The sequence below is a fragment of the Podarcis erhardii genome, assembly GCF_964252035.2.
Source record: "Podarcis erhardii genome assembly, chromosome: 6".
In the NCBI taxonomy this organism is placed as follows: Eukaryota; Metazoa; Chordata; class Lepidosauria; order Squamata; family Lacertidae; genus Podarcis; species Podarcis erhardii.
In genome coordinates, this window is record NC_138510.1 from 15,400,337 (window position 1) to 15,427,433 (window position 27,097).

The following is a 27,097-nucleotide window of genomic DNA, read 5'->3' on the forward strand; positions in this document are numbered from 1 at the left end:
GCTAAATAATCTTTAAATTTCATCCATTCCTCCTTGTACTCCTCCTCATTCTGGTCGCAGACTCTTCCAGTCAGGTCGGCCAGCTCCAAAAAATCCATCATCTTCATCTGCCAATCTTCCAATGTTGGTACTTCCTGTATTTTCCAATTCTTCACTAACAAAATTCTTGCTGCAGCTATTGTACAATTTCCAGCTCATTATATATATATAAACAAACTATCAATCTAGCCCAGACAATAGAATGTCCCACTCTGCATCGCAGAATTGTGGGTTCAAGCCCCACACCGGGCAAAATATTTCCTGCAGGGCGTTGTATTAGATGGTTCTTGGGGTCCCTTCCAATTCTACAATTCTGTGATTCTATGGAACAGTGATTGATGCCCGTTGGTTAAAATATAATGTTTGTCACCCTGAGTTTGGGAAATTGCAGTCAGAACTAGTAAGCTCAACTCTTAAGAGGTCAAGACCATAGAGTGAGCTGTTTTCTCAGACTTACCTAAGTCAGGTCCCCTCGTCATTCTCTCCCATGATGTGAAGTTGACAAGGCAACAAGCCCAGGCCTCATACTCTTAAGTATTTTTCTGTATTTGGTAACACAGGAAGTTTCTGCATGTGTTCCTCTTGCTGAATCTGACCAAGAAATAATCTGACCTTTGGAGTTTGTAAGTAAAGCATTTAAACTTACTAATGGTGTGGCCTGTTCCTTGCGAGAGGGGTAGAGGCGGGCAGGGGGTGGTGGTGGCTGTAAGTGGACCAGATGGGATACTGTATTAAAAGGGTCTAACAGCCTATATTCCTAACACTTCACTGTTGCATATTTTATGACTTTTAAACTCTGCTGGGGCTCCGTTACTGGAGTGTGTTTAATCCAGGGCTTTGGATCTAGGGATACAGCCAAGTCTTCTATTAATTACCCCATATGGGTGATCTATATTTTCCCGCCACACTGTGCTCATTGGAGGAAGAGGGGGAATTGCAAGGATTGGGGATCAAACCTATGGTTTTCTGCATGAGGCCCATGTGTATCAGTCCCCATAAATAGGGTGTTTTGTACATTACACAAAGGCCAGCTGACATTTGCCCGTGAAGTGTCTTTATCATGTATTTTGTGCTTTTAAATTGCATTTTTACTTTATGAACTGCCCTGAAGGGTGCTCTATAAATTTAATAAACAAATGCGTGCTCAAGAGTCAGTGCTAACCAACAATCGCTCCTGATGTCCTGTTGCACAATACATGTGTAGGCAAACACATCTCTCTTGCATTCCATTTTCCATTTTTTACAGCTACACTTTAAAGATCTCAGGTGCCCGACGAAAAAAAATGGAATTTGCGAAGTGGCTTTTCCGTGCACCCAGTGTCATAAGGACAAGCGTGTTCCATGCGGATTGGAAAAGCCTGCTGCGCAAACCTGTGCATGTTCCAAAATTTCTGATCTGCACCATCATGTCTGCAACCTCATTTGTTTAAGTCAGACAAAAGATGCAACAGCCGGCGTTGTTGGCTTCCTAAAGGGAGCACATTTTCTCCTACTGACTGATTAATTACTCGGTGAATGCATTCAGCTTGAAGAGACACTTTAATTATTCAGGGGCTGCATGGATGCTAATGTAGTGTGTGTGTGTGTGTGTGTGTGTGTCTTTTGAGTCTGCTGGATCTTGTCACGTGAAGCCAAGTCCCTGGCTTTTGTGTATGCAAGGAAATGTTTCTGAAAGCTGCCCCCCTGGACCAGGTACCAGGCGAACGTAATGCAATAGCTCTAGAGAGGGAGGGCTTTGCTTATTCTTCCACTGCCTTTTGGGAACTTTGAAAGGAACAGCTGGTGTGGGCATAAAACCCTCCTATGATATGTAAGAAAGTGCCTTAACTCCGTTCGTCCTGGAGAAGCAGGCATGGGGGAGATGACATACTTTAGGGTGGAGAGATAAGATTTCCCTTCCAGATTTACTTATTTATGGTGTATAAATAATGGGTGAGTAGGCATGACCGTTTTCATACGGCTCACGTTCCCAACAAATAACAGGGATCCTCCCTTAAAAATGTATTTTCCCCCCACTGGGACTGGCGGGGTGGAAAGCATGGATACCAACAGTATTGTTATTATCATCATTATTAATAATAAAACTAAAAAATTGCATACAGCCCTTCATCTGAAATCTCAGGGCAGTTCATAGCAGCAGAAAAATGCAAGATTAAAAACTCAAAAGACAAAAGACAAGAACAAAAGCAAAGCAAAGCAACATTAATAATAATTTTATTATTTATACCCCACCAATCTGACTGGGCTGCCTCAGCCAATCTAGGCAGCTTCCAGCGTATATAAAAACATAATAAAACATTAAACTTTAAAAACTTCCCTATACAGGGCCTCCTTCAGATGTCTTTTAAAGGTTGTAGAGCTAATTATCTCCTTGACATCTGATGGGAGAGTGTTCCACGTTTGAGAAGGCCCAATAAGCCGAGTTCTGTAAAGACGACACTTGAGGTTAAGGAGGAGCGTTCCATACAAATTAAGTACGCAACAAATATAACTGTCATTTCCATGGTCTTTTAGGAGGCGTTATTCTTTCTCCAAGCCTTTGAAGCAGAGCTTGCTATCCCAGTTGGTACCCATGTTGGATTTGAAATGGGTTATAAAGTTTTCATTGCTTTGTATGTAATTGTTAAAAACTTGCTTTTACACATGCAATTGTTTTATATACATTTTTTATTGTGTTGCATACTGCTTTGAGATGCCCCATCAGAAGCAATTCATTCGTAAATGAAATAACTAACCTATGTATCCTGTTGCGATTACTGAAGACGCCCCTTCATGACTTTTTTTTTATAAGGTGGGGTGCAAAGAGAGTAGAGGTTCCTCCACCAATAGGGAGGGCATGTGTCCTACCGTACAAAGGGCAGTCATCTATTTGAAGAGCTGTCTGGTCCAAGTCCAGATTTAAACATACCAAACCATAAGGAAATTTGTATCAGAGCACCTTGGAAGCTGTTCATCAACAGTCGCAGTCTCTCCTGCTGCAATGTACTGTTTTTATATTGATAGGAATTGTTTATAAATTTGCATCTATACAGATACACTAATACATGCAAATTTTATGTAAATCTCTCTCTCTTGGTGATGCCTACATGGCCAGCCTGTCCACCAAAGTCCAGACTTTATCACGTTTTGGAAGTTTGGCAAGACCCACCTGCTTAGGAACTGAATTGATTTTGTTTTCTTGGTGCCATTTTCCTTTCTTGTTTTGATTTTCTTCTCTCCATATGCATCCAGGGTTTGGTTTTATAAAATAAAAATGTGTATACAGATAGTGGACGCTGTATGACCATCCCTTATTTAGCCAAAATGACACCATTCGAGCATGAGGTGGTAAAAGCAGGCTGTGGGGAAATCCCAAGTTTTTTCTGAAGTGCAACAAACATCATCTCCCTTTAAAAATAGGGCTATGGGAAGTAGGAAGGGTGTGGGAACTGCAAACAGACTAGGGAGGACTGAGCGTGCTCAGCAGTCATGGAATGCTAGCTGGCTGCTTGGGTGGGTGGAGAGGTGGGAAAGCAGTATATAAATACCCAAAACAAACAAATAGAAATGGTGGTGGAATGGAATATCCTGAAAGAGGATTGGAACCCTGACTAGGAGCACCGCAAGTCCCACTTGTAAATATATATTGCTCTTTGAATACATCAACATTTTTTTTTAGCAGAGAGGGAGAGAAAGGAATACTTATAATAGCTGCTGAAGGAGTTGGGAGCTAATCCTGGAACACAATGGGAAAGCACTTGACGTGATTGCAGCAGTCACCTATAATTATCAGGAAAATAAAAATAAGGCATCTGACTTTAGAGGTGGCTTGTTGTTTCCTGGTGTCAATAAAGCCCAAAGTCATGGAAGTCTGTGTTGTCTTTTTTTTCTTGTTTCGTTTTTGCTTTTATTAGCATCCAGCAGAATGCAGAGCCCTCCAGAAGAATCCTCAGTTAAGTTTGAACGGATACAAATGCTGCCATCTTCTGGCCCAAATAAAGGTTTACAACTGCCAATATAAGGTCATTTACCCAGCGCAAGATGCAGCTTTTAATCGTCTGTTGATGGAGAGTCCACTGGTGCCCAAGGAAGTTGGTTCCATTGTGAAACAGCGCTTACCTTTCAAGAAATTCTCCTAAGGTTTAGAATCATGCATCTGACAAAGTGGGCTGTGACCCATAATAGGTTTTATGGCACAACAGGCTTATTAATCTTTTGAGGTCCCTCCTGGATTCTTTGCTCTTACAGAGTAGGAGCGGCTATTTCCCTTCTGCAAAGCTTATCGAAAGCTAAATGGCAGTCTGACCATGTGACTGTTCTGATCTCACCTGTGCTTTTTTTGCAGCCTTTGGGGCTCAATCCACACAGCCACCAGAGAAATATGAGGAGTGAACGGGCAGTTGCTACTTCCAGGAGGACAAGATGAGCCCATTCAGGAAGAATGCTTGCTGAGAATTAAGACCCACACAAAACTAAGTGGGCCAACAATGTATTAAAAAAATAAACTTTAAATAGCTGAACAGTGCAATCTTATGTCCACTCCAAAGCAAGCCCCATTGAGTTCAATGGGTCTTACTCCCAGGTAAATGAACATAGGATTGCAGCCCAAAAGTCTCTTTTATGCAATATTTAAAGAAAACAAGAATCCAAACTGGTATTTGTGCACATCTTAAGATTATGTATCTATAAATGCTAGATCAAATATCCTGTAACTTTTCCAGCAAGCAATGCACTGGATTCTAATATATTGTCTTATAATACTTTGTGTTACCGGGTAAGCTATTTTGGCAAACACAGTTGGGCGATGTTATAACGTGCCTTAATTTTTTGCCTTTAGAAGAAAGGTGGGATGTAATTTCATTAAATTCTCTAAGAAGAGGAGATAAATTGGTAAAGGGTTCAATGCAACGCACTCTCTTCTCTCCTCACAACCACTGGGAGAGAAAGCACAGAATTAACGTAAGATAGCCATCTTGAACATTTTATTTTGCTGTAAATCCAAGTGACATGACGAACTGCTTTTTCTAGCAGATATAGTCTTAAACCAATGACCCAGGGGTCACAGTTATTCCTAGTTGCATATTATATTCACACCACAGGTCAGATTTATACAAGAAAGTCACATAAATTCAAGTTTTACTGCTTGCGACCAGTCCTGTGATCCATTTCTTTTTGTCATCAAGATTACAATGTGTGGCATATTACATGGGGTGGAGCGTGTGTGTGTGTGCTGGTGGACCAGATTTTTTCATAAATGATTGTTACTTCTCTTCAATGGAAGTCATAAATTTGACTACTTTCAATCTGGATTAAGACTGGATTCTTACATAAGTGAAAAGATTGATAATACTCATTTGGAGTGCAAGATCACTGGAAAATGTGTTTCGAGCATTAATGTGCTAGTGGAAAAAACTTTTCAAACGGTCTCAAAATTAGGTCTAATTCACACCAATAGCCGAAGAGCTGGTAAAACTGCAGTGGACTGTTTCATTTCAGACTGAGAGCACATGGCTGAACATATCTTCATGATAGAAAAGTCAAGCACATAGAAAACCAGCATATCAGAGATAAGGCTGGATTCTGATGCACAGAACTGATGATGATGATTAAGGGAAGGACATTTGGTTATGATCCACTATCTACAATCTGTTGTGGTACAGTCCACTTACCACCTCATAAAGCCCTTGTAGATCACATAAATGCATTAGAAGGCAGGGTTTACGCAGAGTTGGTGATAGAGGACCTCAGCTAACCCTTGGACAGTGCAGGAATATTACCATAAATACAATCTAGAACATGTACAATGGATCACAAAGATTGGTCCAATTGTACACCACCCACTTAAATGTGGCTAGCTGCAGAAGGCCTTTGAACATCCAGCCCAGATTAACTAGGAATACTATTTTGAATGAAAGAAGCAAGGGAGCATGAACAAAATTCTTTCCCCCTTTCTCCTTGCAATAAGCCAATTTATGGTAAGAAGCAAGGCCTGAATGATGAAGGGAAGGGAACGCCAGAGGCTTTTCCTCAGGCATAAACTAAACCAATGCACGTTAGAAAAAGCTAGGATTCAGCTTTGGTGTCTTTTGTCATGGCTGATTCTTATTGTGACTGGCGTAGAGGGTGGTTGCACACAGCAGACCTTAAGGCAGAGCAGTGAAGATGCAGGAATGTATTGCAACTGAAAATGATGATTTTTGGCCAAGGGAGGGGTAGGGGAAGAGGGAGACACCAGGGATGGCAAGCCTCCAGGCATTCTGCAAGTAGGGAGCCTTCTTCAGATTAACCAGCTTGCTGAGGAAGAGCTGCTTTCTTACAGCATTCCCCCCCCCCACTTCATGCAGGGTGCTTGCTGGAACCATTGATCCTCACCATCACATGAAAAGTTCGTTATGCAATACAGATGGTTCACATTGCAGGGGAACAGCAGTAGTCTTGGCCAGACCATTGTTTATCTCTTATTTACTATATTTACATCTCACATTTTCCCCATCAAGAAACGCAAGGTGATGCACATGAGGTTCTCAAGCAGTCTCCTATTCGTGCAGGCACGGACCAGAATGGGACCATCATGCACCCTCAGACTATGTCAGGGACAAGGATGCTTTTACACCTTTACTGATCATGGAAGGAAGCCCCTTGCTAAGCCTCCAATGAATTTTTCAAGGTGCCCTGGAAACTACAGAGCTAGGGGAACGAACTGAAGACTGTTTTGTTCTTGGCAAGGATGGAGAAGGCAGATGATACAATTTTGCACCTGTTGTTCAGCTATGTGAGCCTTTGGGTGCACATTTTTAAGCTACAGGCGATTGTCTGCCTGCTAATGTTCTACAGCTCAGCTTAAAGCGTCTGCTAGCAGTATCATGTGCCATTACTGTGCAATCCTATGCAAGTTGACCCAAAAATACGCCCTTGTAGAAGTGGGTAGAAATGTTGACATAGGTCAACCCATAGGAGGAGAGTTTAAGGAAAACCAGAGGCAGTTCCCACAGAACAAAAAACATATCGATAAAAAGGTTTAGGAGGAGGAGAAGAAAAACCCAGCAGTATAGTTTAAGCATTTTGGCTGCTACAGGTAAGATGACACAAGGAAGAAGCCCAAGTGGCAAGCAAGGCTAGCTAACTTCTGGGTAGAGAGACACCTTCCTCAGTTGAAGTTCCTGTGGTACCTTCAAAACAAAAAAAGAACAAGAAGACTCGTAAGGGTGCTTATTTATATAACTCAACTCCAGCCCTTCAAAGACCTTAGATTAGAAAGAGAATAGGGAGGCACTCCAGGGGCTAATTCATTCAACCTTGTTCCACTAGTGTCCAAGCAAACACTCAAGGAGCATGACAGCCCTGAAGAGTTGTGTACGTATAAGATTTCTACTGAAACACTGGAAAGGAGACAGCGGGGAGAGAACATTTTACAGCATAAATCCTAGCACAAAGGCAAACAACAGTGCCGTTGTTTTGTTTTTTTAAAGGAAGCGCTAACAAGCCTGTAGGGCTTAGAAATAACTTCGCAGACAGACTGAGCCACACCATGCTGCTAATTCAAGCACTTCGGTTTAACAGGATGGCAAAAGGGGCTGGCAGTTCCTACTTTCCCTTACTCACTTTCCTTCTCTGCTTTTGGCTATGCCAGGGATGCTACATTAATTTATTGTTTATTTGCTGCATTTAGAGCCTTAACATCTTAATACATCTAAGTTTCATAAAATACATTTCATTTATTTTACAAAATAAATAAATCTAGACAGCCACAGGCTAATCTTCCCTACTGTATAGGGACTGACTCCTATACGTTTGATTCTTTAGGATATTTTTTATTTTAGTTTTCATGCTGTGTTTGGGGAAATTCTACAGCTCTTTTTGAAGTCAGTTCCTTAAGAAGATGCACAACGGAGAACAACTTTCCTGAAATATAGGTTGGACATTTCAAGTGATCTTCTCCCTGAAATCTGGAGTCCATGGGAATGATAGGAGTATTGACTGATATGGGGGGCAATGTTGACGTTCAATAGGCCTGGGCAGTGTCCCGCATGAACTCAGCATGCACTGCAGAATAAATTCCAGAATCTCTTACAGCAAGGTAAAGATATTGCTAATAGCTGAGAACTAGTAGCTGCGCTCAGAAATTTGGTTTTGGGACAACATGGAAATTTCATAAATAAGCAATGTATTCTGTACCCATTTGCTAAAACAAAAATGCTATAATTTTTTTAAAAACAGCAATATAGACCCTTCAGTATAGCTTAAGAACCTTATTTAGTTATAAATCAAGCTTTCAGTGATAACTATTTTTTATATGAAATATCTGGTGTGCAAATGGGAAACTTGATTTAAAACTTCAATTTAAATCAGTCCACTCCTAGTTTATCACGTTCATCTCAAAATAACTATGAAGGCTACAGGAAGAATCCATTCTCGTTTTCTGCCTCATCCACAAAGCCAAGACACTTATCTTCAGAAAGCTATATCAGCTAATGCACAAAATGCTCTAACAGCATGCATAAAAAGGCAATCAAACTCTGCTTAACTCTGGACTTGCCCTCAAATTGTTCTCCTCACACACAAAGCACAGAAACGTAATGCAAGTGATACTCCCTGCAGGTGCATCAAAAGGTAAACAGAATATAGATTCCTGAATGAGGGCATTTCTGAAGGAATGTGCTCATATAATCAACTAAAACTCATACGAAAATAGCAGCCTGCTACCTTGTTATAAAAGTCTTTGGGGAACCAAGTTTATCATTTCAGCTCTATCAGGTTCCTACGCTATACTCATAACTTGCTCTCAAGGATAAAAACAAAGAGGGTGGTAAACAGAAAGGAAGATCTGGATCTGTTCCAAGTTCCCGTTTCAGTATGGATTTGCAGAGTGGTTGTAAATAAGTTGCTTTATCAGGCACGGACCCGGGTTTTACATAAACAAAAAGGAAGTAAAGGACTGATTCATATCTGAATGTCAATATAAATTGCCATGTGAGTGCCCTATGAGAAAACAGCAACCATCTCACCAAAAGTAGTCAGGCTAGCAAATAAGCATGATGCTTAAAACTGCATAATGCAAACATAATGCTAAGCTTTCTTGCAAAAGCGAGCCAGAATTACAGAGTAAAATCAGGTCTGCTCCTGCAATTTCACCAACCATTTTGGAAGGAACATCAAAACTGCATGTGTCGATCGTGGGGTTTCACTAAATTGCCACGCCACTCACTAAAAAAGGGAAATATATACTATGCTCAATTTACTACACAGATAAGCAGGCGATAGCTCAAGTGAAGCCAGGGAATATTTGCTCTGCACAGGTCACACACGTACACACACCGTTGTTACCTGCTAGGCTTCTGACTTCCACAAGATTTAACTGCAAAATGAAAGATGTTGCTTTTATAATCAGAAAGAATAAGCATTAAGTCTGCAATAGTCCATTTGCAGTTCAGCAGCACATGAACACTAAAAAAACAAAACAAACACCCAGCCCTAACCAAGAAGGCGTGAACTGCTAGTGGCTAAAAGTAAACTGTACATGACAACTAGAAGCAGCACGAGGGGAGCTTGCCTTGAGAAAAAGATTGAGCTGATAGTCAAAGTAATAATGAATTTGGCACTGGAAGCTTCTCATTCTGCATCAGTTTCACCTCTTGAGAAGTTTGATGCTATCTTATTTACTGGCTATTCAAAGTACTGTAGTTGCATCCAAAGTACTGGGTGTATACCACACTCCCATTGTGAATACAGCTATCCATAAGCAACATGCATCTCCAAGGCCTTCAGAGCAGACAATTCTGGGCTGGCTATACAAAATGAAGGGTATAATCTTGTCGTATGGATGCTGGTTCCCCAGGACCTTCACATATAGAATTGGCAGACACGTGATACATGGCCCTATAGGAAACTATGCCAGTATTTGAAGAAGCCCATGTCGAAGTTAAGAACCATTTAAGCAAGGTATTGGTCAAATGGTTTTCATGCATCCTTGCATTTTGTGGAAAGTGGCCCTTTTGATCAGAGATTCCATAGAACCTATTTCTTGTTCTTGAATTCAGGCTATCTGTACCATAAATGGAACCATCGTAGCTCATGTGTAGAGCATGTGCTTTAAGGTCCTGGGTTCAACTCAACTGGCTCTCCATTTAAAAGGATCTCTGGTGGAAGGACTCAGAAAAGCCTTTCTGTTGCAAAGCCCAGAGAGACACTGCCAGCCACAAGAGGGAATACTGGGCTAGACGGCCAAATAGTTCAACAGCTCCCTATGTTCCTGTCCGTGAAAAGGGAGCTACTCACATTCAGCTGCCAAACAAAAAACTATTGAAAAAGAACAGGCCTTTCACTTGCGTATCAGTGAGAGTTGGCCACTGAATTCTTTAGCTCAGCAGCAGACATTAATTTGTGAACAATACAAAACAAGAGACTGGTTGAGATTCCATGAAATCATTTAATAAGAGTGGTTTTAAATATTTTGCCTCTGATCCCTCAGTTCACCAGCGCTGACAACTGAAGTACTTACATAAAGTTTTGTTCAAATTCAAAACAGTTTTATTTAAATCATAGCGAGTTTTACAACATATGTGCTTACAGAAAAAATTCTGACAGAAGCGTATTTGTATACAAATTCAGTCCCCCCCCCTTCTTCCATTCATTATAAAACGGAAATCGGCATCAAGCTTTTTGTAAGAAAATCCTTTGACGTTTTGAACAGCAGATTCCCCAATGTGAATAAGCCTGGACTAGATGCACATTACATAAGCCTCTGCACCATTTCTACTTAGTTGTGTTCCGATGAGGTTTACCTGCCTAGCGCTATGCAATATTAGTGGAGTTAGGAATGCTTTCTCAACTTGGAAATAGCTGCATCTGCAGCTCTTTTAAGACACAGATTAGGGTACAGAAGTGGTCCTATTATGTGGCACATGTATATGAAACTGTCCTTTTAGCTATGATAAGGCCCTTTCTTTTTCTTGCTACTGCAGACATGGGCACAGTGCAATGCAGAGACATTGTATTGTTCGCCCTCTATCTTGCATCCAATGACCAGGCAAGAGTTCACGGAAACACAGGCACAACAGTATTTCTACATGGCACGGAGTCCCTGGGTCTGTAGTCACCTTATCCACTGTTGCATGTTAATGTATCACCAGAGAGGGCTTGTGCTATGCAACTCTATCCCCCTAGTGAGTCGCCCACATCTCAAAACCACAACCTAGGCACAGTTTGCAGCGAAATCAGAACTGAATTATTCCTAGAATGCATCAAAACTTAATTTGGGTTTATTCTGGGATTTTTTTTGCCTTCAGTACATAGCCCGCATACATGAGTAGAAAAATATGTCTAAGACCAAAAAAAGGGTACACATTGGCAGCAGATTAATATTAAATTTACAATTCTATGAAAAAGAAAACCTCAGAAGAATCTAAAATCACAAAAACTGACTTTCCCCAACACTCATTAGCCCCCAATTCTCAATCCAGTAAGAAAAAAAGGTTTGCTGAGAATTATTGCAAAGCACACTTTTTCTGTAGTATTCATAAAATATTGGCAAGTACTTAGGATGCAACAACTGTTTCTTGGTCCAGTGCAGGGATTTTGCTACTATTAAGAAAACTGGCAAGTCTTCATGCAAATGTCAGGCATTCCTGGGCAGCATGGAACACACTACTCAAAGGGTACTTTTCCAGCCCATATGAATGTACTTTGGTAACCGTCACAGAGACCCCTGCTAAGGGTTACCAATCCAAGACAGACAACTGGAAAGAGATCAATGAGGAGGGGGCATGTGGCAAGAAAGCAGTGCTACAAGGATGGTCCGAATTATACTCACTACTTCTTATTTCTGGGTTTTAACTCTTCGGCAGCATTGCGCAGAAATATATAGTTCTTCTTTTGCGGATTATAGAATTCATGCCCCTGCAAAAATGGTTAAATACAATTGTATTACACAGCAGTAACAAATTAAACCTTAACCAAGAATTTTATTTAACACCTTGCAAGTAAGTGGGGCTCTGGCTGCATTCAGATATTGTGCCATGGTACTAGGTGTATTTCCTTCTCTTTCTAGATATTTCAGTTTAACTGAGATGCCGAATTTCTCCAACAACATCTATTAAAAGATGCTCTCTTTACATTTCAGCCAACTCACCTTTGACCAATCGTAACTAGACGCATATGCAAATATATTGCCGTTGTGGTTGAAGGAGCAAGCAGATATTGGCTGGTCCAGCTGTTCTGAGGTTTTTAGCTTTGTCCGCGCATCTTTATCCCAAAAGCTGAATCTGCCATCAGATCCTACCGTTGCAAGGGTGCCGTGGGCAGGGTGAAAGGCGATCCCATTAACCTTCAAAGTAATCATTTAAAATTTAATTTAAGCATTTTCACGCCACTCTTTGGAAAACATTTCGAGCGACTTACACGGTATCAGTTTGCGCTCTCGGGCTTATAACCTAAGAGACATGATAGCAAAAGAGGGATGAGGAAGGAAGAGGAAAATATTGACATTCAAACACCAGTTCCAAAAGTGAACAAAAGTCTTATATGGATCAGTTTGAAAGTTAACAGCTGAACCAACAAAGTTCGGAAAGGAAGCGAATGATGTATTTTTTAAAAAAGTCATCGCAAGCTTTGTTTAGTCATTTCAGACCAAAACAGCAAAGTTCATTCATGTAAAAAAAAAAGTCTATTACTTGACAGTTTACAATACTTCCCCAAAATACTTTATCACCCTTCCCCCACCTCCCAGTTTTATACCACTGAAGCAGACCTGACACCACAACTAGCTCTGCTCACAAAGGCAATGGTCACCGGGAAGGACTGGAGGAGGAAAGGAGATGAACCATTGTTCTTTGGTCCTTCCTCACCCACCCCAGTACACTAAGCACAAGGTGGAGTCTGAACTGCTTCTTAAAAGCTGGCCCTACCGGCTGTTATCCCCAACAAAGCATAGCCTCCAGGCCCAGAAAGAGGGGTAAGGCATGCTTCCCAATTTCCAAGCCAGAAGCTCTCTCAGTGCCTATGCTACAGAATCTGGCTCCTTGTTTCGGCAAAGGTGGGGAGAACTACCACAAACAAATTTTCCCTCCACTGACATCTGCTAGAGCTGCATAAGATGAATACTGGTCTCTGTTCCCATGGTGTCTGCCAAAAGTGACTAGGACACCCAGTTTTATGGGTGGGGAGCAGGTTTTGGGCCCAACACTGCCACGTGCAACTTTAAGTTTTCCCCCACGGAAACAAAAGGTGTGTGTGCATTAGATCTTATGGAAGAAAATCAAAATATACACTCAAGCGATATCCTTGGCCTGGTAATCCCAGTATTTTCTTTTGGGGGGGGTTTACCCCTCCAAAATGTTTCCCATACCGGGTCCCATTTGCTTTGTCCTAGTTAACTCAATGGAATCCGTAGCTCTAAGTTCCAGTTACTAAACATGCTAAAGCGGAACAAAATGCTAGGAGAGAATATTGGAAACTGGCTATTATATAGAGAAGTATCTGACCATCTGTCCCAAGGGCATGGGGAAATGTCATTTTCTTCACTCAAGAACGTATTTTACTGGAATAAAAAAAAAATCGGGTTGAAAATGTAGCAGGCACAAATTCTTCAGCGACTCACATTCTGATTGTTACAGATGTCAGTTTTCTGCCTTTAGACAGAAGCAAAATTTCTCTTTAGGGACAAAATGTCAAAGAACGAAGACTCCAGATTTGACATCATATCTATACTTGGTCTGGATAACTTTCAGCAGCCCTGGAGGATCCTTATTGGATGTCGTGCGAAATACTTACAGCATAGATATCCTGAGGTGCAGATGTATTTGTGCCATTGGAACGATGACATTTGAAGGTGAAGTTGTCTTTGGCACTGGAAGAAAAAAAAGCATTTGTCATTTCACATTGCACGCAACAGATTGCCTACTTCTACAAGCCCATGTTCCATGCAAGCCTAAGTGGGCAGCTTGCAGCCCATTTCAAGATACTTACGGATTTGGTGGGTTAATGTAATGAATGGCTACTCTTCCTTCGATGCTTCCAAGGGCAAACCCTGTTGGCTTGTTCACTTTGTCTTTAAAGATAGCGACACAGCGATGCTAAATGGGGGATAGAGGTTGCGTTTTATGGCACCATCTTATACATGTCTACTCCAAAGAAAATCCCACTAAGGTCAACAGGACTTATTCCCACATAAGTGTACATAGGATTGCAACTTCGGTCAGCTATCAAACAAGCCTAAAGCGTTAGCAGGGACAATGCAACATAAAAGCTACTGAATAGTTAAGAGCACGCAAAGCATTTACTTATTAGGAGAACTCTAACAGGATTTTTAAAGATTTTGCCAAAGAATTGTGTATGATTCAAATCCCAATGGGAAGAACAGGTCCAAATATTCAAGGACCTTTGGGAAATAGTTATTTCTCAGGCGTCAATTTCTGGCTGCACCCAAAGGATGAGGGCCAAGTTTCAAGTAACTCACTTTGGGTTTCTCAAACGGTAGCCCACCATGCCATAAGACAAACCTTTTCAGAAACTGAAGAAATTTTCAAAGTGATCTGCATTATGGCATGGAGGTCTGCGTGCCAAAGAAAAGAGTGTTTTACAATTCCATATGTGTAAGCTCAAGTTCTCTTAAACACTTGAAATAGCATTTTTGAATTCTAGATTATCAAATTTAAATTCCTTGCAATAAGATATATGCTGGCAAAGTCATTTTGGGGGGTTCTTCTAAGAAGCTATTCTTCCAACCAGTTTTGATTCTTATCCCTCTCAAAAGAACAGCTAAGAATAAAATTTAAGATCCCAGTAGTGATAATGACAGTTGTTTATGTAAACAAATTATAGAATTTGGCCCATGATGCTTAAAAAAAAAAAAAAATCTATCACATAAATAGAACAACTGCTAGAAATACTGTTTTTAAAAGTATTGATTTAGGCACAACTTAAAGAAGGCCTACTTCCTATAAATCAAGACAAGTTAACTCAAGTTTAATTATTACCTGATGCTTAAGTGGAGAGTCTATTCTTCTAAATTCAGAAGGCTGATTCTCTAACTGATAAACTATTAAGCCTCTCTCTGCAGTAGCTACAACAGCCATGGGGTATACCTGAAACAAGATAAATTAAAGTAGAAAGTAGAAAATAAAACTTTTAAATTCTCATCTGAATCAAAATTTACATAAAGTCAAAACGAACAGTAAAAGCACTTGCCTAAAATGATAATGGCAACATTTAATACAAACTCAGCCTGTTAATTACTGTGGCAGAAAGATAGGTAAACAAATGGCAAACAACAGCATGTTTTCATGCAAACACACGCCAAAAGATCTCTTACTTACTACATCAGCACAGTAGCACCGCTCAGGCAACTGCAGGGTCATCATTGGTGTGGGCGATCGGGTGTCCCAGAACTAAAAAATGAAAAACATCAACAATCCCATACATAAGGTATTATACAGGCTATCTTAGCAAAACTGACTATGCCGTCTCCATGTCCTTAACTAAGACTGGTTCTGGAAAGCCTGTGTATTGCAAGTCAATACAACGATGAATGGGGTGAGGGGCTTTGGTTCAAAGATGGTCTTAAGGATGAACTGAGTGTATGGGGTTTGTCCCAATCTTTGCAAGCTGAAATAATAGTGACTTTGCTCAAAGCATTTCAGTGTGCTTTTACACACTGAAGTCATATTAATAAGAGATACTACTATATAAACAAGGACTTTGGGCATTTCAAATGCATTCTTTATCATTCTTAGAGCAACCTTTTAAGGGAGGAACTGGGATTACTCCTATGATACAAACTAGGGCACCAAAGGAACTTTAACAGTCATTTATTGAGGGAGCTCATGGCCTCACAGGATTACAACCAGGCGCTTCCAGTTCATACCTCACACCCTCAAGCAGAAATTTGGGCACACTTATTTGGAAGAAAGGCCCACTGAATGCAGCAGGGCTTGCTTCTAAGTAAACATGGATACAATTGTACCACATACAATAATGCTACAAACAAAACAAAACAAAACACGGAACTCACAATTTTCTGCATAATACATGCTACGCAAAATCTGCTGAAAACATTTTCAAATATGTAGAATAGCATTAATGCAAACAAAATATTGACATCTTACCTTCAGAGTTTTATCCCAGCTTCCAGTCATCACACAGCTATAATTTGGTGCTTTAATCCAATGGACAGTCTTTACAGGAGCTTCATGCTAAAGGACAAGGAGGTTTTAAAAGATGTCTAGAATAAGGCTCATTCATGCATTTTAGGGTGGGTGTAGACATAACTGGAATGAAGACCGCTGCTTTTTCTTCTTTTGCAAAGCAAGCCTGGTCTCGCCTTGTACCTTCTCTTTTGATGGACACAGTTAGCAATGCAAAGCAAACACTAATCATATTAGCATTCTTGCACTTCCCCCCATTTCACACAGGCATGGGAGGCTAGAGCAAAGTTCTGCCTTTTGCAAAACTTAGAGCATATAAAGGGTACTTCAGAGCTTTTCTCTCCTATCTTCTTACAAGCTCTGTTTGAAGCTTCTATGGAGAAAATTGATAGGTGAACCTGGAGTGTACTAAGAATTAAATATCCATGGGAAATAGGTGTGTAGGCTTGGTCCACTTTTTAGTTCAACCTACCCACTACAGCTTTCTATTAAGGTAATGCAGACCATACATAAGAAAGCTTCCCCATTCTGATGAAGATGGATTAAAACTCTTGACATTTATCTGAATAGCACTTCATTTAAACACACTTCTATTCAGCTTTTCTATAAAAGACTATGAAAAAAAAATCATACCTGTGCAATTTGTATTGCCTGGTTGCTGTTGAGATCCCACATTTTGGCAGTTTTATCACAAGATGCTGTAAACACTTTACTCCCATCCTATATAATGACAAGAGAAGGTGTGGGTGGGAAATAGAAATTCCGTAGTATTTTATCTGTTTCTAAAATACATGTCCGAGTGTGACAGCATATCAAGGGCATAGATCTCCTGATATTGTAGATAGATAGATTCTTTATTGTCATTACACAAGTGCAACATTGCACAAGTGCAACGAAATTGGATGCCATCCCTTAAAAACAACAAAAGCAAAACAACAACAACAATCAAACAAACCACATTCCAGCCACACCCACACCCACACCCATCAAACTCCCAGGTCACACTATCGAGTTACTGCATTTAAGAAGGCCACAGCTCTTGGATAGAAACTATTTTTCAGTCTATTTGTCCTTGACTTGATGTTTCTGTATCTCCTGCCAGAAGGCAGTAGTACAAACAGACTGTGTCCCGGGTGAGATGCATCCTGCAGGATATTGTTTGCTTTCCTAAGACAACGGGAACCGTACAGTTCTTCCAAAGATGGGAGGGGATGACCAATAATCCTTTGGGCTGTGGTTATGACCTTCTGGAGCACCTTCCTCTTCCTAGCTGTACAGCTGGAGAACCAGGCACAAATACAGTATGTGAGAATGCTCTCTATGGAGCCTCGGTAGAAGGACACCAGCAGTCTCTCACTCAGATTGTTCTTCTTTAAAAGTCTGAGGAAATAAATTCTCTGCTGGGCCTTCTTCACCAGAGCAGTGGTATTTGCGCTCCAAGTCATGCCCTGATCGATAGTCACTCCCAAAAACCTGAATTCCGCCACCCTCTCCACCCGTTGATATACAAGGGCTGAATGTCCGCCTTTTTTTTCCTGTAATCCACCACCAATTCCTTGGTCTTAGCCGTATTAAGAGCCAGATTGTTCTCTCCACACCAAGCACAAAGCCGCTCCACCTCGTCCCGATAGGCGGACTCATCCCCTCCTGAAATGAGCCCCACCACCGTAGTGTCATCAGCAAACTTGATGATTTTGTTGCTGGAATAAATGGCTGTACAATCATACGTATAGAGAGTATAGAGCAGGGGACTCAACACACAACCCTGTGGTGAGCCGGTGTTAAGGCTAAGGGCTGTGGACATATGTGACCCTACTCTAACCCTCTGAGAACGTTCTGACAAAAAGTCCAAAACCCAGAGACAGGTGGAGTTGGAGAGTCCAATCGCCTCTAGCTTGGACACCAGTCTATGGGGGAGGGTAGTGTTAAAAGCAGAGCTAAAATCCACAAACAGCAGCCTCACATAACTCCCCGGCTGCTCCAGATGGAACAGAGCAGCATGGAGAGTGGTAGTGATAGCGTCTTCCGTGGATCTATTTGCCCTGTATGCAAACTGGTAGTTGTCAAAAGTTGATGGAAGACAGGAAATAATGTGACGGCGCACCAGTTTCTCAAAACACTTCATGATGATTGGAGTCAGTGCAACTGGTCTGTAGTCGTTCAGACTACTGATTGTGGATTTTTTAGGCAGAGGAACAATAGTTGACGACTTCAGGCAGGGTGGGACAATAGACTGGTGTAAGGACTTGTTGAAGATCTTAGTAAAGACCCTCGCCAGCTGATCCGCACAGCCCTTCAACACCTTTCCCGTGATGCCATCAGGTCCAGCAGCCTTCCTCGGATTCACCATCCTCAATACCTGTCTCACCTCATGCTCCTCTACAGTGAATGAGGGGCCCCTATGGGCTGGTGGCTGTAATACCGGCGTCTCAGGTGGCTCCTTCTCGAAGCGAGCAAAGAAGAAGTTAAGCTCCTCCGCCAGCAAAGGGTCACCGTCGACAGCACCAAGGTTAGGTTTGTAGTTGGTAATATGCTGAATCCCCTGCCACATCTGTCTTGTGTTGTTACTCCTTAAATTATCCTCAATCCTCTGCCTATAGACCAGTTTTGCCCGTCGAATACCCCTCTTCAAGTTTGCTCTTGCCACACTGTAAAGCTGCACCTCGCCCGACCTAAAAGCCCTGTTCCTTTCCCGCAACAGGCACTGGACCTCTCTATTCATCCAGGGTTTCTGATTGGGGTAAAACCGGATGGATTTATTTACTGTGACAGTGTCTGTGCAGTGATTGATATAGCACAGAACTGCCGCCGTGTGCTCCTCCAGGTCTGAACGATCGAAAATGTCCCAATTGGTTCTCTCAAAACAGTCCTGCAGCTGATGGATAGCACCTTCAGGCCAGATTTTAACAGTCCTTGATATTGTGGGAGCCCGTTTCCTGAGTGGGATATATGCTGGTACCAGGAACAGAGACATATGGTCGGACTGGCCCAAATGTGGCAGCTGTAAAGCCCTATAGCCGTGATTTACATTCGAATAAACTTTGTCCAGTGTCTTGTCCCCTCTTGTGGGACATTTCACATGCTGATAGAGCGTTGGGAGCACTGTTTTAAGTTCAACATGATTGAAGTCTCCCGCAATGATGTGCACAGCTTCAGGATGCTTGTCTTGCTGGCTGCTGATAAGGCTCTGCAGGCATCCCAGCGCCAAGTTGGCATTGGCATCTGGTGGCACGTACACACCAGTTAGCATAACAGCTGTAAACTCCCTAGGGAGATAGGCTGGTCTACATTTAACAGCCACATATTCCAAATCCGGTGAACAGTAACTGCCAACGGTCTTAGAATTATTGGACCAGCATTTGTTCACATATACACACAGCCCCCCTCCTCTGGTTTTTCCGAAGTCCATGCCTCGGTCATGACGATGTACCACACAGCCTTCCAACTGAATAGCCGTGTCTGGTATGGACGGTTGAAGCCATGTCTCAATGACAAATAAAACGCAGCAATCTTTTACAAGACTGTTCTTTGCCGCCAGCAGCCTCAATTCATCCATCTTGTTGGCAAGAGATCTCACATTAGCAAGAAATATGCTAGGGAGTGGTGGTTTAGATGGACTCCTCTGCAATCTTACCAGGACGCCGGCCCGACAACCCCGCCTTTGCCTCCTGTCTCTACGCCACCTTCGCCTCCTCCCTGGCGGCATAGTAATCCATGGAGAACCCGGTGGCCTGGCTACTCCCACAGGAGCGTTATCTGGTCGAAAATAATCAGCTCTCACAGCTTGTTCACACTGTAACCCGACCTTCAGGAGTTCCTGCCTGCTATAAATCTTTCTTGCCCGGCCAAACATACTCAGAACAAGTAAAAATAAAAAACAAAGAACATTAGATATTGTAGAAAAGAACATTAGAATTTTCAGGACAGGATCATGCCATTTAGTGAATGCAGGTTATTCTAAAGAGGTTGTTCCACCCAACTCTTCCATCCTTCTCCACTGAAGGAGAAGCCATATAGCCTTCAGATTTCCCAAAGAAACATTACAGATCTTTAAGAATACTTCTTGTGCAATAAAAGGACGTACGTCACTCCAGCAAACGTCTAGCACAGGTCCTGTGTGCATTTGCTGTGCTTTTGGAATTGTCTGGCCGTTATCCTGGACTTCCCAACAACGAACCTGAAGAGACAGAATAATTTTAAAGTAAGATTCATTTGTACACCACTCTTAATGTACAGCTGTTCACATTGTTTGCCCTTAAAACTGTCAGGAGCTCGTCCTACACTTGAGTAGGACCCTGGTAGAGACACATGTCCGACTGGCATGTTCTCTCTCTCCTGGTTGTTCATTTGGGAGCTTCAAGCTTTCTTCAGGCTGAACATCACAGCAACCGATGCCAACAGACACCAGCACACTTAGGAATCCGCAGAGTCTTCGCAACTCAGCATTTTGGCTAATCTACTTTATTTACATATAAACACACACGGAGCACTGCAACATGGCTCCCTCTCTCTCTAGCATCAGATAGCAAAGAGAAAGAACAAAGGACAATAGTCCCACTTCATGGAACACAGTAACACCAACATCCTGTCTCCGTCACTTCCCACTCTGTGGAGTCAAAACATACATCGTCATGTGATAGACAACAATCCTATGACTGCAATCATGGAGCAGGAATTCTAACAAAAACAACCCTGAAGTCTTGTGAGTTTTCCATTTTACATCAAGACAATGGAGGTAGTGAGAACCCTTTCCTTAGGTTTTTAATTAAGGCTTTTGATTTCCACCTTAGCCACTGGGCTGCAATAATTCTCAACATTACTCTAAATATTATTGGGGGGTTTTCAGGTGTTTTGAAAACACTAGGCCAAAGAACCTCCTGGTGAACTGACGCTGATTTATGAAAGCATCAATAAATTTGTTGCTTTTAAGGTGCCACAGGACTTTTATTTTTGCTACAATAGATGCAAACCTAATCCTATGAATGCTTACTCCCAGGAGTAAGTACCACTGTTCAAAGAAGGTTATTAAGTATGAATAAGACTGCAGTATAGGATGACTATTATTTTAGAATTTGTCTGCTAAAACAACTTCATTCGCAACAGATGCACCAACCAAAGCAGGATACCTTGAGGCCGCAATGCAATATCCACTTACTTGGAAGTAAGACCCAGTGAACTCCATGGGACTTACTTCTGAGCAGACATGTATAACATTGTACTATTAGAAAAGAGTGAACAATTAATGCACAAAAGGATGTTATGTCAACATCTGTGTGTCCAGAGAAATGCAAGCTAAGATACTACTCCTACCTCTATTTTTCATCAAATTGTTAATGTTTTTAACGATTAAATTATTTTTGAATGTTTTATGGGAAGTGATTCATATACAAAATAAATCATCATTAGTCTCTATTCCAATAACAGGAGATGTTCCTTGTTAACAGGAGGCAACCAATATTTTTTAATAATAATAATAATAATAATAATAATAATAATAATAATAATAATAATTTATTATTTGTACCCCGCCCATCTGGCTGGGTTTCCCCAGCCACTCTGGGCGGCTTCCATAAAAACCAAAAATACACTAAAATATCACAGATTAAAAACTTCCCTGAACAGGGCTGCCTTAAGATGTCTTCTGAATGTCAGGTAGTTATTTATCGCTTTGACATCTGATGGGAGGGCGTTCCACAGGGCAGGCGCCACTACCGAGAAGGCCCTCTGCCTGGTTCCCTGTAGCTTTGCTTCTCGTAATGAGGGAACCGCCAGAAGGCCCTCGGCTGGACCTCAGCGTCCGGGCAGAACGATGGGGGTGGAGACGCTCCTTCAGGTATACTGGGCCGAGGCCGTTTAGGGCTTTAAAGGTCAACACCAGCACTTTGAATTGTGCTCGGAAACGTACTGGGAGCCAATGTAGGTCTTTCAAGACCGGTGTTATATGGTCTCGGCGGCCGCCCCCAGTCACCAGTCTAGCTGACGCATTCTGGATTAGTTGTAGTTTCCGAGTCACCTTCAAAGGTAGCCCCACATAGAGCGCATTGCAGTAGTCCAAACGGGAGATAATTAGAGCATGCACCACTCTGGTGAGACAGTCCGCGGGCAGGTAGGGTCTCAGCCTGCATACCAGGTGGAGTTGGTAGACAGCTGCCCTGGATAGAGAATTGACCTGTGCCTCCATGGACAGCTGTGAGTCCAAAATGACTCCCAGGCTGCGCACCAGGTCCTTCAGGGGCACAGTTACCCTATTCAGGACCATTGAGTCCTCCACACCAGCCCGCCCCCTGTCCCCCAAAAACAGTACTTCTGTCTTGTCAGGATTCAACCTCAATCCATTAGCTGCCATCCATCCTCCAACCGCCTCCAGGCACTCACACAGGACCTTCACCGCCTTCACTGGTTCTGATTTGAAAGAGAGGTAGAGCTGGGTATCATCTGCATATTGATGGACACCCAGTCCAAACCCCCTGATGATCTCTCCCAGCGGCTTCATATAGATGTTAAAAAGCATGGGGGAGATGACGGAACCCTGAGGCACCCCACAAGTGAGGGCCCAGGGGTCTGAACACTCATCCCCCACCACCACTTTCTGAACACGGCCCAGGAGGAAGGAGCGAAACCACTGTATAACAGTGCCCCCAGCTCCCAGCCCCTCTAGACGGTCCAGAAGGATGTTATGGTCGATTGTATCAAAGGCCGCTGAGAGATCCAGCAGAACTAGGAAACAACTCTCACCTTTGTCCCTAGCTCGCCGGAGATCATCAACCAGCGCGACCAAGGCAGTTTCAGTCCCATGATGAGGCCTGAATCCCGATTGGAAGGGATCCAAATGGTCCGCATCCTCCAGGCGTGCCTGGAGTTGTTCAGCAACCACGCGCTCAATCACCTTGCCCAAGAATGGAAGATTTGAGACTGGGCGATAGTTGGCCATACTGGCCGGGTCTAAAGATGGTTTTTTAAGAAGCGGTTTAATGACCGCCTCTTTCAACGGATCTGGGAATGTTCCCTCACAGAGGGAAGCATTCACCACCCCGCAGAGCCCATCACCCAGCCCTTCCCGGCTTGCTTTTATTAGCCAGGATGGGCAAGGATCCAGGAGACAGGTGGTTGGTTTCACGCATCCAAGCAGCCTGTCCACATCCTCGGGGGTAATGTTTAAAACAACATTTAAATTGTTAGTGCTTTTTTATAGTCTGTCAGTATATTGCAACAGACTTGTCTTAAAGTTGCTTTAAACATTAAGATTATCACATTTTATCTGCAAGAAGCAGCTGCCCATATTCAGTACAAATAGTGCAGGCAAAGTGCATGGTGTGCCTCAATGCCTACTTTCATTTGTTACTTACATCATTTGCCCATGATCCTGCAATAAGGAAATTCCCCGGCAATGTTGGTGGGCTGAAAGCTAAACAGCCTATGCTGTCATCAGGTGGTGAAGTAACTTCAATATCCTGGAACAGAAATTAAAGTTAGAAGTAATATATCTGCCTGGAGACATGTCTAAAAGAATACCATTACACTGCCCCCACTGGAGGATTTATTTCCCATTTATTTCACTCCTGATACCATGTCCTATCTTGAATATCAAGTCCCCAGCTCAAAGTAGCAATTCTCAACGGGTATTCTATTAACAGGCAAAAACCCATATACTGGTATGTACATCCATCAATTAAACTTAACCTCTTCCAACTGAACAAGCTAGCTTACAGGCTAGCTCTTAAAATCCTATTCCTCTTATATATACAGCAGCATATATAACAGGGGGTGCACGAAAAGGGGGCTGTAGAACACGAGGAGAGGAGGCATGGAAAAGTGGGTGGTCTATGTGCAAGGGAGAGTTGAGAAAAAGAGGACGGAAGACATGGGAATGGGAGTGAAGATGAAAGTGGGGTTATGAAAAGGCTGCAGAATAATGGCTTCATAACTGGATGGAAGGGGGGAAAGGTGCTTAGTAGGTGCAATGTGTAGGAGGAGGAAGATGCAGAAGGTTGTCATGGGAGTGGTCTCTATGAGGGGAAAAGGGAGGTGGCATGGATATGAGGGTCAGGTGAAGGTGAAAACAAAGGGATGCAAAGTGGGGCTAAATACCTTCATAGGGTTGTGATTATCTGTAGCTGTGCTGCCAAACATGCTGGTACCTCCAGTTCCAAACCCTGATGTTGACCCAAACAAACTCATCTTGCCCCTGTAAAAATAATTGAAAATAATTTAAATAGAAGTATTTTCAATCATCATACTTATAATATGACCACTTTTAATTCGTTTTTTTACAAAAATAAATTTATGCCCTGAATCACACAAATACAGTGGCATAGAAGCAAATCTGAAGGACTACCTTGAGTGCAGGAAGCTCTTGCAACCAATCGGAAGCTGTGCCTCAGTTGTCAAATGTTTTGGAAGCCGAATGGGCTTCCGGAATGGATTACGTTCAACCAGGGGCGCCGACTTATAAAAAATATTGGGGGGGGCGGGGGCCCATACCGACTTATAAAAAATATTGGGGGGGCCCAAGACCTCCAAACCGCTGCTGCTGGGGGAACGAAAGGGGCGAGCCCCGGGCTGCCCCGACCTTAAGTGAACCTGTGAGGGCCTGCCCTTTGCGGCAGCCGATTGGCTGCCGCCGTGGGCGGTGAATATTAATGAGCTAGGGGGAATCCCCGCTTCTCGCGGGGCTGACGCCAGGCCCCCGAGATTGTTGATGGGTCGAGAGCCCGCAACCCCACCCCCCCTCTAGATCGGGAGTGGCTTTGTTTTAACTCATTACTGAATGTATTTTAAAAGGTAACTATCGTCAAACAAGGAAAATAAAAAATACCAACATAATTTTGTGATTTTACAAAGCATAATATAACTAATAATTTTCTTAAATTATTGGGGGGGCAGAGCCCCCCCAAACGAATTTTTGAGGGGGCTCGGGCCCCATGGAGTCGGCGCCTATGCGTTCAACAACCGAGGTTTGACTGTGTTCTTCCTGAGGATTATATAGTAGTTGTTGACATGGCTTCTGCTGGATTTTACTGGTGCTACTTCTGTGACTTATATTGTTTTATGTAGTGTTTTATTGTCTGTTTTAATTTTGTATACTGTACACTGCCCTGGGAGCCTTGCACTGAAGGGTGGTCTATAAATAAATGCAGCCACTGAATTAAGCGGGATTTACATACGCACGCTTACTGAAAAGCAGGTCCCACTTTATTCGATGAGGTCTTACTCGTTCTTTAAGTAAATGTGGTTAAGACTGAATCCTTCATTCAATATTCAGATAACACCCTGCTCTTTATGCCCCATAAAGGAAAACTATCACAATGTAAGTGGGGGTGCACTTTGTTCTCTACCTTAATGCTGGTTCACATTGTGGAAAATTCAAAATTTTACATAGCACAAGCAGTGTAAAAAGGTGCATCTCCAGGAAAAGCATATGGATACCCTGCACATATTCCCAACTGTTACTAAAAAGGGTAATGAAGCATTCATGCTTTCACTGCTGTACATTGTACAAGACACATCCCTGTAGCAATTATAAAGATCTCTGTTTCAAGGTGACATCCCAACAGTGTAGGGCGTATCTACGCTGTGCCTTGGGCAACTGCATAGTTTTTTTCTCCAGAGTTCTCTGTAGTGGTTACAACATGGGTAGGAAACCTAAGGCCCAGGGGCCGGATCCAGCCCAATCACCTTCGAAATCTGGCCCGTGGACGGTCCAGGAATCAGTGTGTTTTTACATGAGTAGAATGTGTGCTTTTATTGAAAATGCATCTCTGGGTTATTTGAGGGCATAGGAATTCGTTCATTTTTTTCTCTCTTCAAAATACAGTCCGGCCCCCCACAAGGTCTGAGGGACTGTGGACCGGCCCCCTGCTGAAAAAGTCTGCTGACCCTGGGGTTACAACAACCCTGGAGGGCAGGGTTGGTATCCTGGTATCCAGGGTTGGTATGCTGGTATCCCCATGGGACCGTTAGCAAGGTTGATGCTAATAGAATCAGTGAGCCGAGGAGTTGGAGGGGACCCCAATGGTCATCTAGTCCAACCCCCTGCAATGCAAGAACCTCAACTAAAGCATCCATGGCAGGCGGCCATCCATCTGCCCCTTTCTCTGCCTTCCTTTCTTTCCTCCAGCGCCAAGGACCTTCTGGCGGTTCCCTCATTGCGAGAAGCAAAGCTACAGGGAACCAGGCAGAGGGCCTTCTCGGTAGTGGCACCTTCCCATCAGATGTCAAAGCGATAAACTGACATTCAGAAGACATCATAAGGCAGCCCTGTTCAGGGAAGTTTTTAATGTGTGACATTTTAGTGTATTTTTGGTCTCTGTGGAAGCTGCCCAGAGTGGCTGGGGAAACCCAGCCAGATGGGTAGGGTACAAATAATAAATTATTATTATTATTATTATTATTATTATTATTATTATTATTATTATTTCTGAACTGCCTTGAAGAATAAAGTCCTGCTCCGACAGCACGTGGGGCGGAAGTCCTCCCACTCAAGCGGCTCTACTGCGCTGCTTGAAAGGGCGGGCTACCTGCCCCCGCCCCCGATACCATAGCTGGGGAAGGACCCCCACGACGCGGCCAAGCAAGGGAAGAGCCGCGGCTGAAGGGGACCGAGAAAGCCGGGAGAGGGGGCCGGGGAGAGAAGCGCGAGGTGCCACGGCTCCAGCGGGAGGGCCTGGCGAGCCACGAGGCCGGCCCCGGACGCCACACGCCGGCCTGGTCAGGCGCAGGGAAGGGGAGCGTACCTCAGGCGGGCCGGGGCCGACCGTCCTCCTTCCCCGCGCGACCCTCTCCTCCTTCTTCAGCCGGAGCGCCAAGGGAGACCCCGGAGCCGCGGCAACAGAACGCAGGCCCCTCCACGCTGCGCATGCGTCACCGTAGAACTGAACTCGTAGGCGCCGGCGTCAGTTCACGGGTGAAAGGTGGGCGTGGCCTCTGGCGGGCGCTCACGT

General features: G+C 43.1%; 1 protein-coding gene and 1 long non-coding RNA gene across 4 annotated transcripts; one reads left to right on the forward strand and one right to left on the reverse strand.

Annotated features, from left to right (window-relative positions):
* Positions 1-5,555, forward strand: LOC309345212. Its single transcript, XR_014158099.1, has 2 exons — positions 1-662; positions 4,364-5,555. It is a non-coding gene; the product is annotated as an uncharacterized lncRNA (long non-coding RNA).
* Positions 4,986-27,032, reverse strand: RAE1 (ribonucleic acid export 1). 3 transcript variants are annotated; one of them, XM_081868009.1, is made up of 14 exons: positions 26,891-27,032; positions 24,246-24,342; positions 23,504-23,608; positions 20,242-20,334; positions 16,791-16,877; positions 16,119-16,205; positions 15,330-15,401; positions 14,991-15,098; positions 13,981-14,087; positions 13,786-13,861; positions 12,146-12,340; positions 11,828-11,913; positions 9,343-9,373; positions 4,986-7,187 (listed from the first exon to the last, which is right to left on the reverse strand). In XM_081868009.1, the coding sequence occupies exons 2-13, from the start codon at positions 24,333-24,335 to the stop codon at positions 9,370-9,372; spliced, it is 1,110 nt and encodes a 369-aa protein (XP_081724135.1). In that variant the 5' UTR covers positions 24,336-24,342; positions 26,891-27,032; the 3' UTR covers positions 4,986-7,187; positions 9,343-9,369. The 3 variants fall into 3 exon arrangements, with proteins under 3 accessions (XP_081724135.1, XP_081724137.1, XP_081724136.1); XM_081868011.1 differs by lacking the exon at positions 9,343-9,373; XM_081868010.1 differs by lacking the exons at positions 4,986-7,187; positions 9,343-9,373 and having other exon boundaries at positions 10,425-11,913; positions 26,891-27,031.
* Positions 27,033-27,097: the final 65 nt, after the last annotated feature.

What these genes read in the sequence shown, in the direction of transcription:
- RAE1 (XM_081868009.1), bottom strand. Translation starts at nt 24,335, where the DNA reads ATGAGTTTGTTTGGGTCAACATCAGGGTTTGGAACTGGAGGTACCAGC. An exon ending in CAGGATCATGGGCAAATGAT is followed by an intron (nt 20,335 to 23,503) that starts GTAAGTAACAAA and finishes CTGTCTCTTCAG; the next exon opens with GTTCGTTGTTGGGAAGTCCA. An exon ending in GCTGGGATAAAACTCTGAAG is followed by an intron (nt 15,402 to 16,118) that starts GTAAGATGTCAA and finishes TTCATTTTTTAG; the next exon opens with TTCTGGGACACCCGATCGCC.